The sequence below is a fragment of the Bufo bufo genome, chromosome 11, assembly GCF_905171765.1.
Source record: "Bufo bufo chromosome 11, aBufBuf1.1, whole genome shotgun sequence".
NCBI classification, from domain to species: Eukaryota; Metazoa; Chordata; class Amphibia; order Anura; family Bufonidae; genus Bufo; species Bufo bufo.
In genome coordinates, this window is record NC_053399.1 from 65,726,279 (window position 1) to 65,744,560 (window position 18,282).

The 18,282-nt window shown below is 41.5% G+C and overlaps 1 protein-coding gene across 1 annotated transcript in view; it reads left to right on the plus strand.

Moving 5' to 3' along the window:
• Positions 1-18,003, plus strand: part of AKAP6 (A-kinase anchoring protein 6) — a 587,230-nt gene extending 569,227 nt beyond the window's left edge. Inside the window, exon 15 of the mRNA XM_040411001.1 lies at positions 17,393-18,003. Within this exon, the coding sequence (XP_040266935.1) occupies positions 17,393-17,431 (39 nt within the window). The 3' untranslated portion in view covers positions 17,432-18,003. The remainder of the gene's footprint in view (positions 1-17,392) is intronic.
• The last annotated feature ends 279 nt before the right edge of the window (positions 18,004-18,282 follow it).

The window sequence follows — 18,282 nt, forward strand, 5'->3', positions numbered from 1 at the left end:
CCATTATCCCAGTTACAACAACAAAGAACAGCAATTGGAAAATGAAGTAGTTATAGGGATTTTAACCCCTATGATAACACCGCCGTACATCGACAGCGCTGTGGGACGTGACATAAACTCCAGCACTGTACAGGTACGGCCGGCTGATCGGTTGGGTGCAACAGCTGAGCCCCTGCTGTATGCATCGGCATCGGTGAAAACACTGATGCCGGCGCATTAACCCCTTCTATGTATTGTAATGCATTGCAGAGGCGATCAGACCACCAAAAGTTGACGGCCCACAGTGGGGCAAAAAACAAGTTAAAATAAAGTGTTTTACATAATAAAAAAAAGTAAAAAATAAAAGTGCTCTTTTCCCATAATAGGTTATATAAAATTGTAAAAAAAAAGAAGAAAAGTAGACATATTAGATATTGCGTGTCCGTATCAACTGGCTCTATAAAAATATCACATGATCCACCCTGTCAGGGAAACCAAAATCATTTTTTGTTACCTTGCTTCTCAAACGGTAATAACAAGCGATCAAAAAGTCTTCTGTACCCCAAAATGGCACCAATCAAGAATTCATCTCATCCCGCAAAAAATGATACACTACCTAAGACAATCGCCAGAAAAATGTAAAAAATATGGCTATCAGAAAATGGCAACACAAAAACAAGATTTTATTCTGTTCAAAAATGCTTTTACCATGTAAAACTTAACAAAAATAAAAATAATAGACACATTAAGTATTGTCGCATCTGTAGCAACCTGCTCTATAAAGATAACACATTATATGCCCACTTAGATGAATGCTGCAAAAAAAAACTGTCAAAACAACATTTTTTGTCATCTTGGCTCACAAAAAGTGTAATATCGAGTGATCGAAAAGTCATATGTACTCCAAAATTGTATCAATTAAAATGTCACCTCATCCCACAAAAAATGAACCCCCACATAAGACAATTCACTTGAAAAATAAAAACCATGGCGCTCATAAACCAATCCATCAAAATCTGTGCTGTAAAAGCCATATGGCGCTCCTTTCTTTCTGCCATGTGCCCCTACAGTAGTTTACCACCACATATCGGTTGTTGCCGTATTCAGGAGAAAATGAGTAATAAATTATGGGGTGCTTTCTCTCTTGTTACCTCTTGTGAAAATGAAAAATTTGGGGCTAAAGCAACATTTTATTGGAAGAAATGAAACTTTCCATTTTCACAGCCAAGTGTCTCCAAATTCTGTAAAACTATTATAGGGTCAAAGTGCTCAGTCAGTACACCCCTTAATATATTGTTTGAGGGGTGTAGTTTCCAAAATGGTTTTTCAGGGTTTCCACTGTAGTGGTATGCCAAGGTCTCTTCAAATACAAAATGGTACCTTCTGACCACTGCCATGTACCCCTACAGCAGTTTGCCACCACATATTTCTGTAAACTGCAGAATCAGAGTAATGTATATTGAGGTTTATTTTGCTGTTAATCCTTGCTGTTTTGCAAGAAAAAATTATTAGCATAAATCTACAAAAAAAAAATGAAATTTTGAAATGTCACCTCTATTTTCCATTAATTCTTGTGGAACACCTCAAGGGTTAACAAAGTTTGTAACATCAGTTTTGAATAATTTGAGGGGTGTAGTTTCTAAAAGTTTCCATTATGTAAGTTTTGAAAATTTTCTTGAAAATTTGAAAAATTGCTTCTAAAATTCTAAGCCTTCTAACGTCCTAAAAAAATGTAATGACTTTTACAAAATAATGCCAACATAAAGTAGACATATGGAAAATGTAAAGTAATAACTATTTTGTGAGGTATTACTATTTGCCATAAAAGCAAAGAAATTCATATTTCAAATTTTCTCTAATTTTTGGATTTTTTTAATAAATAAAGGTAAAACTTATTGACTCAAATTTATCACTAACATGAAGTACAAAGTAACACAAGAAAACAATCTCAGAATGGCTTGGATAAGAAACGGCTTTCCAAAGTTATTACCACAAAAAGTGACACATGTTAGATTTGCAAATATCGGTCTGGGCTTTAAGGGGGAAATTGGCTCTGTACTGAAGGGGTTAACTCCTGCTTTTAACGCTGGATTTATAACATCTGTAGTAAGCAGGCACTTGACACAGCAGCTCTGACAGAATGCTTAAAAGGGATTTTCCGGGATTACTATGGTTTTTAACAGATATGGTCATGTAGTTGCTTAACTCATGTACATCTTCCCCAAGCTTTTTTTCAGTTTGGACTCTCCTGACCTAATTTCTCCATGTAAACAAATCACTCTGGTTTCTCTTCATCCTGTATGTAACATTTCCTGTTGCTGCATACAACCAAACCCATGATGTACTTCACCTTTCTATGCCACAACTCCAGTACAACCCCTAACAATGCCCAGCTCCTCCTCCCCAGCTAGTTACATACTGTAGACACTGCACTATCCCTGTTGTTTCTTTGACATGCCCATGGACATAAAATCCCAGTAAATAAAAAAAGAGCTGCATGGACATGATCATGTGACCACAGCCCAGAACGGAAGATAGGAGCAATAAAGATTAAAGAAAACATTAAAAACTTAAAGGTATCATCATAAGTTATTATTTTAATTGAGGTTGAGGTAAACCGGAAAACACCTTTTACAGTGGGATGCAAAAGTTTGGGCAACCTTGTTAATCGTCATGATTTTCCTGTATAAATCGTTGGTTGTTATGATAAAAAATGTCAGTTAAATATATCATATAGGAGACACAAACAGTGATATTTGAGAAGTGAAATGAAGTTTATTGGATTTACAGAAAGTGTGCTATAATTGTTTAAACAAAATTCGGCAGGTGCATGAATTTGGGCACTGTTGTCATTTTATTGATTCCAAAACTTTTAGAACTAATTATTGGAACTCAAATTGGCTTGGTAAGCTCAGTGACCACTGACCTACATACACAGGTGAATCCAATTATGAGAAAGCGTATTTAAGGGGGTCAATTGTAAGTTTCCCTCCTCTTTTAATTTTCTCTGAAGAGTAGCAACATCAGGGTCTCAAATCAACTCTCAAATGGCCTGAAGACAAAGATTGTTAACCATCATGGTTTAGGGGAAGGATACAGAAAGCTGTCTCAGAGATTTCAGCTGTCTTTTTCCACAGTTAGGAACATATTGAGGAAATGCAAATACAGTGAAGGAGTTTAAGCATGCATGGGATAGGCATAAGGCCATCCTTCATATAAGATAGGGCCAGGGACTATTAATAGGATTCAGATATATTGGGCAGACTAGATGGGCCAAATGGTTCTTATCTGCCGACACATTCTATGTTTCTATGTTAAATGGAAGACCACAGGCTCAGTTCAAGTTAAGGCTCGAAGTGGCAGACCAAGAAAAATCTCGGATAGACAGAAGCGACGAATGGTGAGAACAGTCAGAGTCAACCCACAGACCAGCACCAAAGACCTACAACATCATCTTGCTGCAGATGGAGTCACTGTGCATCGTTCAACCATTCGGCGCACTGATGCTGTATGCGAGAGTGATGCAGAGGAAGCCTTTTCTCCGCCCACAGCACAAAAAGTGCCGCTTGAGGTGGGCTAAAGCACATTTGGACAAGCCAGCTTCAGTTTGGAATAAGGTGCTGTGGACTGATGAAACTAAAATTGAGTTATTTGGCCATAACAAGGGGCGTTATGCGTGGAGGAAAAAGAACACAGCATTCCAAGAAAAACACCTGCTACCTACAGTAAAATATGGTGGTGGTTCCATCATGCTGTGGGGCTGTGTGGCCAGTGCAGGGACTGGGAATCTTGTGAAAGTTGAGGGACGCATGGATTCCACTCAGTATCAGCAGATTCTGGAGACCAATGTCCAGGAATCAGTGACAAAGCTGAAGCTGCGTCGGGCTAGATCTTTCAACAAGACAACGACCCTAAACACTGCTCAAAATCCACTAAGGCATTTATGCAGAGGAACAAGTACATCGTTCTGGAATGGCCATCTCAGTCCCCAGACCTGAATATAATAAAAAATCTGTGGTGTGACTTAAAGAGAGCTGTCCATGCCATCAAACCTGAATGAACTAAAGATGTTTTGTAAAGAGGAATGGTCCAAAATACCTTCAATCAGAATCCAGACTCTCATTGGAACCTACAGAAAGCATTTAGAGGCTGTAATTTCTTCAAAAGGAGGATTTAATAAATATTGATTTCATTTATTTTTTGTGGTGCCCAAATTTATGCACCTGCCTAATTTTATTTAAACAATTATAGCACACTTTCTGTAAATCCAATAAACTTCATTTCACTTCTCAAATATCACTGTGTGTGTCTCCTATATGATATACACTGCTCAAAAAAATAAAGGGAACACAAAAATAACACATCCTAGATCTGAGTTAATTAAATATTCTTCTGAAATACTTTTGTTCTTTACATAGTTGAATGTGCTGACAACAAAATCACACAAAAATGTAAAAATGGAAATCAAATTTTTCAACCCATGGAGGTCTGGATTTGGAGTCACACTCAAAATTAAAGTAGAAAAACACACTACAGGCTGATCCAACTTTGATGTAATGTCCTTAACACAAGTCAAAATAAGGCTCAGTAGTGTGTGTGGCCTCCACGTGCCTGTATGACCTCCCTACAATGCCTGTGCATGCTCCTGATGAGGTGGCGAACGGTCTCCTGAGGGATCTCCTCCTAGACCTGGACTAAAGCATCTGCCAACTCCTGGACAGTCTGTGGTGCAACGTGACGTTGGTGGATAGAGCGAGACATGATGTCCCAGATGTGCTCAATTGGATTCAGGTCTGGGGAACAGGCGGGCCAGTCCTCAGCATCAATGCCTTTATCTTGCAGGAACTGCTGACACACTCCAGCCACATGAGGTCTAGCATTGTCTTGCATTAGGAGGAACCCAGGGCCAACCGCACCAGCATATGGTCTCACAAGGGGTCTGAGGATCTCATCTCGGTACCTAATGGCAGTCAGGCTACCTCTGGTGAGCACATGGAGGGCTGTGCGGCCCTCCAAAGAAATGCCACCCCACACCATTACTGACCCAATGCCAAACCGGTCATGCTGGAGGATGTTGCAGGCAGCAGAACGTTCTCCACGGCGTCTCCAGACTCTGTCACGTCTGTCACATGTGCTCAGTGTGAACCTGCTTTCATCTGTGAAGAGCACAGGGCGCCAGTGGCGAATTTGCCAATCTTGGTGTTCTCTGGAAAATGCCAAACGTCCTGCACGGTGTTGGGCTGTAAGCACAACCCCCACCTGTGGATGTCGGGCCCTCATATCACCCTCATGGAGTCTGTTTCTGACCGTTTGAGCAGACACATGCACATTTGTGGCCTGCTGGAGGTCATTTTGCAGGGCTCTGGCAGTGCTCCTCCTGTTCCTCCTTGCACAAAGGCGGAGGTAGCGGTCCTGCTGCTGGGTTGTTGCCCTCCTACGGCCTTCTCCACGTCTCCTGCTGTACTGGCCTGTCTCCTGGTAGCGCCTCCATGCTCTGGACACTACGCTGACAGACACCGCAAACCTTCTTGCCACAGCTCGCATTGATGTGCCATCCTGGATAAGCTGCACTACCTGAGCTACTTGTGTGGGTTGTAGACTCCGTCTCATGCTACCTCTAGAGTGAAAGCACCGCCAGCATTCAAAAGTGACCAAAACATCAGCCAGGAAGCATAGGAACTGAGAAGTGCTCTGTGGTCACCACCTGCAGAACCACTCCTTTATTGGGGGTGTCTTGCTAATTGCCTATAATTTCCACCTGTTGTCTAACCCATTTGCACAACAGCATGTGAAATTGATTGTCACTCAGTGTTGCTTCCTAAGTGGACAGTTTGATTTGATTGACTTGGAGTTACATTGTGTTGTTTAAGTGTTCCCTTTATTTTTTTGAGCAGTGTATTTAACTGACATTTTTTATCGTAACAACCAACGATTTATACAGGAAAATCATGACGATTAACAAGGTTGCCCAAACTTTCGCATCCCACTGTATCTGTATTATACTGAATACAAGAGAGTAGTGCAATTTGGGAGCATACTGTAAATGATAGTTACACATGCAGTTAGAGTTGCTGATTTTCAAGATTTAAATGTGTCTACAATGTTATTATTTTTACTTTTTTGTGCATATAGGATTTTTATTGCACTTCGTGCACATGAATTCAAGTTAATATATAAACAATAATAATAGAATACAGAAAATACACAGCCAAATAATGGATGGACCAAGGATCTGAAATGTTTGCTGTTGAAAGTGGTCTATGTAGTATTCTAGGATGTCACAGGATATATTTTTAAGCTTATGGCAATGGTTAGTCAAAACCTAATCTATTCCAGAATATTTTCCACTAACCCATATTATAAAGCACCATATGCACAATGGACCCACACAGGTGTAGCATATTTGATTTCAGTAGCTCGTTATATGTGGTATAAAGAGTTCTGCATGATGTAAGGACCAAACATTAGCAAGTAAACCCCTATGCTGCATTGTGTATGGAACTTTCTGCCACATATTTCTATGTGAGCAAGTTGAGATTTATCAAAGAACAACATGAACGCTGTCAGGGGGTTATACATACAATATATACCGACACTATTCACACATGATACACCCCAAACAATGTTGCCCACCACTGCACCCACCTCTGGTTGATGCATTTTCAGACCATACCAATTTATTCTTCTGTAAAGATGCCGTTATCATGTTAGATATCTGTTATTTCAGCAAAGTCAGTGATCCTGCAATACTAATATACTGTATCACACTCCCAGCATTGCACTAAAATAAAAGTTTTGCCTGAACATCGCTTTTACCAACAGTTGCTGTATTCAAGTCAGACTTTTAAATAGATCAAGATAGAAAAATCCCAAGTTGTTCCCTTTAGTTATTTTAATTGTGTTTTTTTGTTGCCGCAAAAACATGAAACACTACCTGTAAATGTGATCATAAAGGTATTGTTTCCCATAGCATGTGCTATGCAATATGTGTATCTGAACATCGGTTTTTGGTGGTACAGTCTACTGTTTCTTACATGAGGCCTAACTAGATAGTAGACCATCTAGGTTGCCACAGATAGAGGTCGACTCTTCTGGTCTAGAATTTGTAGGCAGTGCCAGACATAAGTAAAAACCAGATCATACTTGCAGAATCAGAAGACAGAATTTGTCATCAATTTAGCAAAAGGTCAGGGCTGAAAGAGGTCATGCAATACAATAATCAAAGCATACAAGATCAAAGGCAAGCAGAAGAAATACTAAGAGGTAATTCAAGTCAGATCCAAGCACTACAGAAACTAACAAAATCTGTTGGTCAGGCAAGGAGATGAGGGGGAGGAGTCCTTAAATAGCCATAGAGTACTGAGGGGATTAAGGACTGTTTATTAATTGAACTGGTCATGGCCAGGTAACATAGTAGAGTCAGTGAGCACAGACAGCACAACTGACTTAGAAACATGGAATCATGTCAGCGGCAGTGGATATAGCAGGCAGAGAGTGTGAAAGTACCCCTTTCTTTACGCACCCTCTTCTTATTGTCATGTATTAATATGCAAATGAGATCAGGAGAATTGATGCTCCCAGGATCTCTCCTCATGAGCAAAAAAAAACAAAACAACTTTAAAAATGTCTCTGATGTCATGACCACGTACCTCATGGAGTCATCAGGGCATTGTTTTACCTGAGGGTAGTCAAGACCTGCCCTCTGTCTCTCCCACACTACCCTTTTGTTTTCTGATGTCAGCGCTAACCGAGCAAAATCTCACACCAGCATATAAAGCTTCCATGCACTGTTGTGATAAAGCCATGCACAGTGAGCGTAGGTGAATACACAGGATATGTTTGCTATGTCACCGACAGTATACTGTAAATACAAATTGTTGTTATGCCTATGTTGGTGCTCTTCTACAGAGAGATTGAGCGTTTCTACTTGCAAAGGTTCTTCTTGAGATGCATATGCTGAAAAGGTATTTGAAAGTTTGGAGCTAACTGAAATATCCAACTGGTACAATTGATTTCCTGTTGCCTTTCCTGAAAGCTGATGACAATATGGTTAGCTAAATTATATCATCTCCGATCTCACACAAGTCTCATTCAGCTAGCTCATCTTTAATATGACTGGAAAGTTCTTCCTAGAAGGTAGCTACCAGAACCCCATTATTCCAGTTCAGTTCTGCAGGCAAAGTGTGAAGGTGTACTGTCCAACAGGAGAGGTACTTTTGCGAAGCTGAAGCAAAGAGGATGCCGCAGATAAAGCCTGACCAGGTTCTTTAAAGATTTTTCTGAAGGACTTAAAGCACTGTAGATTGGAAACAAGATTATTTTTCTGCTTCCAAAGTGCAGAATCTCAGGCCTGTGCTTCTTTGGGCAGCAAAGACAAGATGAACATCACCTTTACCATTAGAAGGAAACTCATGTGCCAGGAATTTAAAATGATTGGTATATTGATTATTAAATTCTCTGCAGAACTTCGGGTTGCCATCATGTCGAAGAGGAAAGGGCAAGTGCAGCCCAGAATTGCAGGTAGCTGGCAATGGCAGGAGAAGGAAAATAAGCTGCTAGCTGACTTAGGAGGTGTCTCTTGTCCAAACAAGACAATATGTTCTGTTGAATCTGGAATAATAGCTGTGTTTGCAGTGTCGCAGATGAGACGGTTATTTGACAATGTCAAAGACCTCAGGCAAGGGAGAGTCTGCAGGATCCATGGCATGAACAAACTGACCTAAGACCTACCTACCTGGATAATGGATTCTCTAGGTTGCCATGAAAGGAGGCCAGCACCCATGATGTGGAATTCATAAGTAATTGTTGACATGGATAGTAACCAGTTCATAGTTGCTAAATCAGGAAACAGAATTCATAGTTGATCAAGCAAATGGTCAGTCCTGGCAGAGTTCATGCAATACGATAATCAAAGCAGACAAGGTCAAGAACAAAATCACGGGTAGTTCAAGTCAGATCCAAGCACTACAGAAACTAACAAAATCTGTTCTTCAGGCAAGAAACAGAGGAGGGGTCCCTAAAAACCATAGTGCTTATCACTGAAATAGGTACTGTTTGTTTAGTGCACTAGGTGTAGTCAGTTAACATAATAGAGTCAGAGAACACAAATGACAGAGTTGACTTTTAAACAAGGCATACTGTACTGTCAGCGGTGACAGACAAAGCGAATGTAGAAAAAGTGGAGGGCCACAGCAGCATATCCAAAATCCTTCTTTATTTCAATCGATCACCGCATAAAAACAGCAGCAACGTTTCGGCTAGGAATAGCCTTTGTCAAGCATATTTTACAATTAAAACATCAAGTATATATCCAACATATCAAGAACGCCCACTATGATCACAATCCAATCAACTGTTGTTTCTCTATATTCCACCCACCTAGTTAATATGCACCAAGCTGCTATACAACATTCATTAGCTGTTTCAAACCAACATGAGCTGAATTCACATAATCACCTGTGTGGTATAATGGCGTACAAGCATCCTCATGGTAGCTGGCGTCTCAAGCTAGAAAATGCGCATGCACGTGGGCGTCATCAAAAGGCGACACAAATCGAGCCGCGCCGCAACCACTATTGACAAAAAAATTCAACGTGGTGGCTAGCGTCCCAAAGTTCACACTGCGCATGTCCGTGAACGTCATCAGAGGGTGGCCGGCTAGCGTCACGATGCCGCAGCTATTAGTGACGTGACAGGCAGCGTGACAGGGGAGGCAACATAGCTGCAAACGTGGAGTATCCGCGTTGCTAAGATATAAAGCAACGTGCAAACTGGTAGATACAATAACACATGGTAAGGATACAATGTGTAGCGTACCTCAGTTAAAACAAAATTCGCCAAATAGATGAATGGACGCAATACCCACACAGGTGTATACATGTGATAATATACAAGAATACAGAGGTATAAAACATGTGTAGCCAGCGTATAGCATTAGAATAAAAGAAATCAGTGACGTGTCAGTAGAAACTGATGATCGGATGGTTATCAATCGCAAGACTATGCATATAGCATTATAATGAAAGAGATCATCCTGACTGGTGAAATGTCAGTAGAAACTGATGATCGGATGGTTATCAACCGCAGGGCTATGCATTGTGATATATTACAACAGTTTTCAAATACATAAAACATAACATAAAAATATACATATAACAGAAAAGAGTCTAGCTGATTCCTGCCACATTGAACTCAAGATTGAGTCCAAACGGCTGTAAGGACCTCAGCGTATAGATCCATTTGAGTTCCTTTTTTCTCAATATCGCATCCTTATCACCACCTCTCCATAGAAAACCCACACTATCAATAACTCTAAAGCGAAGCTGGTTGACAGAATGTCCCGCCTCAACAAAATGTTTAGCGACGGGTTTGTCCATGTTCTTCTTGCGTATAGTGCTCTTGTGCTTATTAATGCGTTCCCTAACTTCCATGGTAGTCTCTCCCACATAAGTGAGGCTACACGGACATTGGATAGCATATATCACGTCCCGTGACCTACAGGTATAATAGCCATTGATTTTATATTTTTTACCACTATATGGATGGAAGAAGTGATCTCCTTTAAGAACATTGCCACAATTGCAGCAGGATAAACATGGGTAAGTACCGTTTTTACGCGGAGCAAGCAGTTTTTGTGTAGTCATAGACTGATCGCTTACATCAGTTTTAACCAGCCTATCACGTAGGCTAGGGTTCCTCCTGTATGCCATCATCGGCGGGGACTTAAATTCTTCTATCTCTGGTAATCCCCTTTGGAGTATATGCCATTCCTTCCTGAGGATATGGGCGATGTCGCCACTGTCCTGGCCGAAGATGGAGACAAAGGGAACCCTAAGCTTGGATCTGGTTTTTGTAGAATTCTGAAGTGTGGAACATCTGTCAACCAGCTTCACCCTACGTCTAGTTCTGTCAAGCAGATGTTTGGGGTAGCCACGTTCAACAAATCGTGCGCACATGGCGTCCACCCTTTTTGTACAAACATCTTCCTCAGAAACTATGCGTCTAACCCTCAAAAGTTGACTCCAGGGTATGGAATCAAGCATTTTACGCGGGTGATAGCTATCATGCATAAGGAGGGTATTTCTATCAGTGGGCTTCTGATAGAGGTCCGTGGCTAAAAGACCCTCCATCACATACACCCGTACATCAAGGAACTGTAATTCACTAGCTGACGAAGTAATTGTGAACTGTAGCCCTGGGACACCCGCATTCAAATGTGAGTGGAAACTGTCCAGCTCGTCTGTCGTACCTGTCCAAATCATGAAGATGTCGTCGATGTAGCGCCACCAACACAGGACCCTCCCAGAAAAGGGGGAACAGTACACCACCCTGTGCTCAACCTCGGCCATAAAGATGTTAGCGTAAGTTGGGGCCATATTAGACCCCATGGCCACACCCCGCTGTTGCTGGTAGAAGGTGTCCCTGAAGAGGAAATAACTCCTCCTCAGGACCACCTCCAAGAGGTGGAGGACAAACTGGCACACCCCCGGGGAGAGTCCCATGTCGGTCAGGGCCACATCGACGACACCTAACCCATAGGTATGGTCAATCGATGTGTACAAAGACACTACATCAAAACTAACCAATAAAAATTGGGTGGGTAATAGTAACCCGTGTAGTTTGGATAGAAAGTGTCCCGTATCCTTGATATAGGATGGGGCGGAGGTCGCCAGGACCTGCAGCAACCTGTCAAGAAAGACAGACAAAGGGTTGAAAACAGAACCCCTACCGGAGACAATCGGTCGACCCGGAGGGTTATTCAGTCGCTTATGTATTTTGGGGAGTATGTACAACATCGGGGTGATAGGGTGAGGCACCATAAGGTATTGATACAAACCATCATCAATGATTGAGTTTAGTCGGGCCTCATCTAGTATCACCCCGATGTCACGCATGATATCCCATTTGGGATCCCCAGATAACTGCTTATAGACTTCAAAGTCACCCAATTGTCTGTCAATCTCACAGATGTACATCGCAGTGTCCATGACGACCACCGCCCCACCCTTATCGGCAGGTTTAATCGTAATGCGGGTGTCACGTTCTAATGACATGATAGCCTGTCGCTCTAGTTTAGAGAGGTTACTCCTATCAGGATAAGTGGTTGTGAGAGCATTGATCTGTCTATGCACAATGTGTATATAGGACTCCACCACATGATTAGAGTGAGGTGGTGAGAAAGTGCTAGGTTTCCTGAGCTGTAATTCTTTGCAAGTTAACAAAGTATCACTACCTTTGTCAGATAAAGACACTTTGTTATCAACATTCTTAGATGCAAAAAAACTTTTTAAACGTAAATTTCTAAAAAAACGTTGTAAATCAAGCTCTAAAGAAAAACAGTCTCTCTCAGTGGTGGGGGAGAAACTGAGACCACGACTCAGTACCTGTACCTGCGCAGGAGTGAGTTTCATTGATGAGATATTCACAACAAGTTGTGTTATCTCCTCGGATTGCGCCTGGTTGACCTTGCAGGCATCGCTTGGTTCGATGGCGGTTTCCCTTTTATATGACCGGTGATGCTTCCTTCCGCCCCGGCGACATCCCCATCGCCTTGCTGACCTAAAAAAGGCGCTGACGTGGAGGGTTCATCCGTAGAGTCTGAGTCAAAGGTGGAAAAGCCAAAATGGCCGTGGTCAAATCTTCTGTTGCGTCTTCTCCTGGGTTTACCTTGTGACTGCTGAGTGCGCCAATTATACACCTTTCCAGATTGATAGTCCTCAAGGTCCCTATGCCATTTCTCCCTTTTAACCCGTTCGGTTTCACTTCTATGGCGTTGGACCTGTTGTACAACTTTGTCAGTGTGTGCTGTAAAATCCTCTGTACTACTGAGGCCTTGGATTTGCGCATTCAGGTCAGTCATAATTCTCTTAATATTCTCAACCTCTTTACATAGATAGTCAATATTAAGCAGGATCAGGTCAAAGGAGTATTTGTTACTCACCGCCTCGAATTTGGCACAAAAATCTATGTCATTTGGAAACAGGTTCGGCCGCAAATGAGAACGCAGTCCCCTTGGAATGCGTCGATTCCTATAGTACTCTCTCAAGGTACTGAGGTGTAACTCCATTGTAGTCAGCCTCTTTGATTCCTGTTCACATTTGCGCCTGAGCAGATCAATGGAGGGGGTGCTGAGAAAGGAAACATCACTGGAATCTGTACCAATAAGTTTCTGTATCTCTTCATCTGTATACATATATGCCGTGTCATTTGGCGTGTCGACGCTCTTACCGGAGCCTGAGAGTGAATCCATGTTCACATGAAGTGTAGAAAAGCAGGTCTACTCCCCGGTGCTCGCTCCACGGATCAGGTAATGCAGAAAGAAAGGTGTGCAGGAGCAGCACAGCAAGCGGCTAATGTAGAGCGATAATGGAAATCATGCAGCAGCTGGGCAGGAGATCACAGATCCAAAGCAATCCAAGGTATGTAGAAAAAGTTGAGGGCAACAGCAGCATATCCAAAATCCTTCTTTATTTCAATCGATCACCGCATAACACAGCATAAAAACAGCAGCAATGTTTCGGCTAGGAATAGCCTTTGTCAAGCATATTTTACAATTAAAACATCAAGTATATATCCAACATATCAAGAACGCCCACTATGATCACAATCCAATCAACTGTTGTTTCTCTATATTCCACCCACCTAGTTAATATGCACCAAGCTGCTATACAACATTCATTAGCTGTTTCAAACCAACATGAGCTGAATTCACATAATCACCTGTGTGGTATAATGGCGTACAAGCATCCTCATGGTAGCTGGCGTCTCAAGCTAGAAAATGCGCATGCACGTGGGCGTCATCAAAAGGCGACACAAATCGAGCCGCGCCGCAACCACTATTGACAAAAAAATTCAACGTGGTGGCTAGCGTCCCAAAGTTCACACTGCGCATGTCCGTGAACGTCATCAGAGGGCGGCCGGCTAGCGTCACGATGCCGCAGCTATTAGTGACGTGACAGGCAGCGTGACAGGGGAGGCAACATAGCTGCAAACGTGGAGTATCCGCGTTGCTAAGATATAAAGCAACGTGCAAACTGGTAGATACAATAACACATGGTAAGGATACAATGTGTAGCGTACCTCAGTTAAAACAAAATTCGCCAAATAGATGAATTGGCGCAATACCCACACAGGTGTATACATGTGATAATATACAAGAATACAGAGGTATAAAACATGTGTAGCCAGCGTATAGCATTAGAATAAAAGAAATCAGTGACGTGTCAGTAGAAACTGATGATCGGATGGTTATCAATCGCAAGACTATGCATATAGCATTATAATGAAAGAGATCATCCTGACTGGTGACGTGTCAGTAGAAACTGATGATCGGATGGTTATCAACCGCAGGGCTATGCATTGTGATATATTACAACAGTTTTCAAATACATAAAACATAACATAAAAATATACATATAACAGAAAAGAGTCTAGCTGATTCCTGCCACATTGAACTCAAGATTGAGTCCAAACGGCTGTAAGGACCTCAGCGTATAGATCCATTTGAGTTCCTTTTTTCTCAATATCGCATCCTTATCACCACCTCTCCGTAGAAAACCCACACTATCAATAACTCTAAAGCGAAGCTGGTTGACAGAATGTCCCGCTGGCTACACATGTTTTATACCTCTGTATTCTTGTATATTATCACATGTATACACCTGTGTGGGTATTGCGTCCATTCATCTATTTGGCGAATTTTGTTTTAACTGAGGTACGCTACACATTGTATCCTTACCATGTGTTATTGTATCTACCAGTTTGCACGTTGCTTTATATCTTAGCAACGCGGATACTCCACGTTTGCAGCTATGTTGCCTCCCCTGTCACGCTGCCTGTCACGTCACTAATAGCTGCGGCATCGTGACGCTAGCCGGCCGCCCTCTGATGATGTTCACGGACATGCGCAGTGTGAACTTTGGGACGCTAGCCACCACGTTGAATTTTTTTGTCAATAGTGGTTGCGGCGCGGCTCGATTTGTGTCGCCTTTTGATGACGCCCACGTGCATGCGCATTTTCTAGCTTGAGACGCCAGCTACCATGAGGATGCTTGTACGCCATTATACCACACAGGTGATTATGTGAATTCAGCTCATGTTGGTTTGAAACAGCTAATGAATGTTGTATAGCAGCTTGGTGCATATTAACTAGGTGGGTGGAATATAGAGAAACAACAGTTGATTGGATTGTGATCATAGTGGGCGTTCTTGATATGTTGGATATATACTTGATGTTTTAATTGTAAAATATGCTTGACAAAGGCTATTCCTAGCCGAAACGTTGCTGCTGTTTTTATGCTGTGTTATGCGGTGATCGATTGAAATAAAGAAGGATTTTGGATATGCTGCTGTGGCCCTCAACTTTTTCTACATACCTTGGATTGCTTTGGATCTGTGATCTCCTGCCCAGCTGCTGCATGATTTCCATTATCGCTCTACATTAGCCGCTTGCTGTGCTGCTCCTGCACACCTTTCTTTAGACAAAGCGAATGGAGATTATGACAAGATCGTATAAAAATAAAGTCTAATTGGGTCTTATTGCCTATAGCCAAGTTTTACTGTGGGCTAATATGGGCACATTTAAGCAATTGTATTTCAGATGGAAACACGGCCACTGCTGCTGGATTACAGGGTGATTGTAACCATGGATACGAACAGTGTATGATGGGAGGGAAAAATGAATTTAACTAGCAAAGGAGGCAATATGGAGAATCACAATTCTTTAGGAAGTGCCTTGTATTTAATTTCTCTATACTATAAATACTATTTGCTAAAGTGAGACGACTCCTTTTAAGAGTGCAACTCAGTAAATTGCCATTTAGTTGTATACTGGCCCCTGTGCTACTCACTACTACTTTATTTGAACTTCTGGCAATTTGACTGTCGCTTGTTTTCGGACTGCAGCTAGTTTCTGGGATAACCCCTCGTTCACTATTTTGGCACTATCTCTCTCTGGGTATAGACCCTGCATGTCTACTCTACTATTCTCTACACCCCAGCAGTTCTGGAAGGTCTGCTTCTGGTGAGCTTGCACATGTTTTCTGCTAACTTACTCCACAGACATAAACTGGGTCCCGAGCAGCCAAGTCCATCTGGCCTTGCTGCAGGCTCTGGTAAAGAACCCAGGGATAGCCTTAGCATCCTATCAACCAGAGTGGATAAGGAAGACTTGTAACAGTTTCTGAGTTTGCTGGCTGTGTTTGCAGACAGTGACCATAAAATGTTGTGATTAAATTTCTCACAATTTACAATGTACTATGCCAATGGTTTAGGTTAGTAAGGCCTATTTCTCACATCAATGTTTTGGTCCGTTGTTTGGTCACTGATTTTCATCAGTAATTGTGAGCCAAATCCAGGTGTTAGTCAAAAACACAAGTCAGGTGCACATCTGTCCATTATACCTTGTCTCTGTGCAGACCTCATTCCTGGTTTTGGCAAACAATCACTGTGTGAATTAGGCCTAAAGGTACTTACATGGGACATAAATTGCTGTGGAAAAACTGCCACCTGTTTTGACATCTGTGACAAAATCTGCAACAAATCTTCTGTAAAATCCACACCACAGGTCAATTTCCTTTCAGCCATGCATATTTTCTATATAGCCTGTGAATAAGATTTTGTCAATTCTTATCCTTTTTGCTGCTACTGTAAAGGCTACCGATTGTCTGTCCACTGCTTTGCAGCAGAAAATCCACATGCCAAATGCAAATGGCTGTATTAAAAATTGTCTGTGCTGTGGCTGCAACACATGCCAGTTTTTAACACACAATGAGGTCTGTATGTCCTAGGCCCCTAGGGCATGGACCTGGTAACTACCGGACACAATTGTCTCCAAGGGTGTCCAAGGTCTGTGTTCGGTGAGAATCATACTAGAATAATGCCCTCGATCCATGTGGAAAATTGAATCTGGGAATTGCACTTCTGACTTGTATATGTCCTAATGCTGTTTGTGTGTAGTTTGTTGCGCATATGAATAATACACAGGTGGAAAATATGCCTGTCTGAATCAGGCCTAAGGGTTTTCAGCCTTTGCAAGTTAAGAAGAATGTTCCTTTCTACTGACAGCAAACAGAAATCTTTTACACAAAGTATATTTATTTTTTAATTATTTTATTTGCTTATATAGCACCAACATCTTCTGCATCGCTTTACAGAGATTATCATCACACACTGTCTGCTGCAGTGGGACTCACAATCTAAATTCCCTATCAGTATGTCTTTGGAGTGTGGAAAGAAACCCAAGATCCATAACTTTTTATTATACTGCACAATGAATAACCTGCATTTACATAAATGTAAAATACCTGTTTGAACCAAATTCATAGATTTTATCAGTATGTACATCTTAAATGTCAGTCTTTCTAATTTTTGAGGTACAATGAAGGTAAAATAATCTTCTCCTTTTTTTTTCCAGAGATCATTAAATGGATTCAAAACCAACAAGGACTTGTAAATCTTCTTTGCTAGGGCAAATCCTTTACGAGGGTGATGGTAGCAGTGTTGTATGCACTGCTCTCATATCTATGCTTCCTCTCGCACAGCATCTTGGGATTTCATCAACTTGCTTTTTGTGAGAAACTAAAAATGTATAAACCCTTTGACTGCTTGGATATAAAACAGGGTATAGATGATAAATTGTTCTATGCCTGGCAATCACCAACAACACTGAGTATGAGCCTTGCATTTTTTGGTAAGACAGAAAAGACCTGAAATGTTGGCTCTTGGGTGCTAATATAAAGATACAAGCTCCTGGGGCTTTAAAACTATTTGTTTTGGAGGCAGTAGATGAAAATGTGTTATTGACGATGGACATAGTAAAGCAAAGTGAGACTCTAAAGGGATAACATTTTACCAATCATATAATAACCGAGGAAATGTAGTTTGTGAGGATCTAGGAAGGTAAAATTAGTATGGACAGAAAGCAAATAAACAAGCATGTGAACAAAGAAAAATGAAAGTTTGAGAACTGAGAAAGCCTAGCATGTAAGTGCAAAAGGGGTTAAAATAGTGGAAAATGCAAAGGTGAAAATGCGGGTTTGTATTTCATCAAAGAAGAACTGCACCAGCTGACTTCAAAAATGTCTTTTTTGTTATATCCAATTAAAAATGTTGCAGTACTTAATGCAGTACCACATGAAACGAAGAGAAGCACTGATGCATTTCCGACCATTAAGTTCACCATAGTCAAAGCCCCAGTACAAACACAAGTTTTCACTGAGTTCAATGGTTCAGAAGTCAGCTGCTTTTGGAATACTATTGCTATAAGTGATCTCAAGATGTGCACACTAGGCAGACCTCACATCA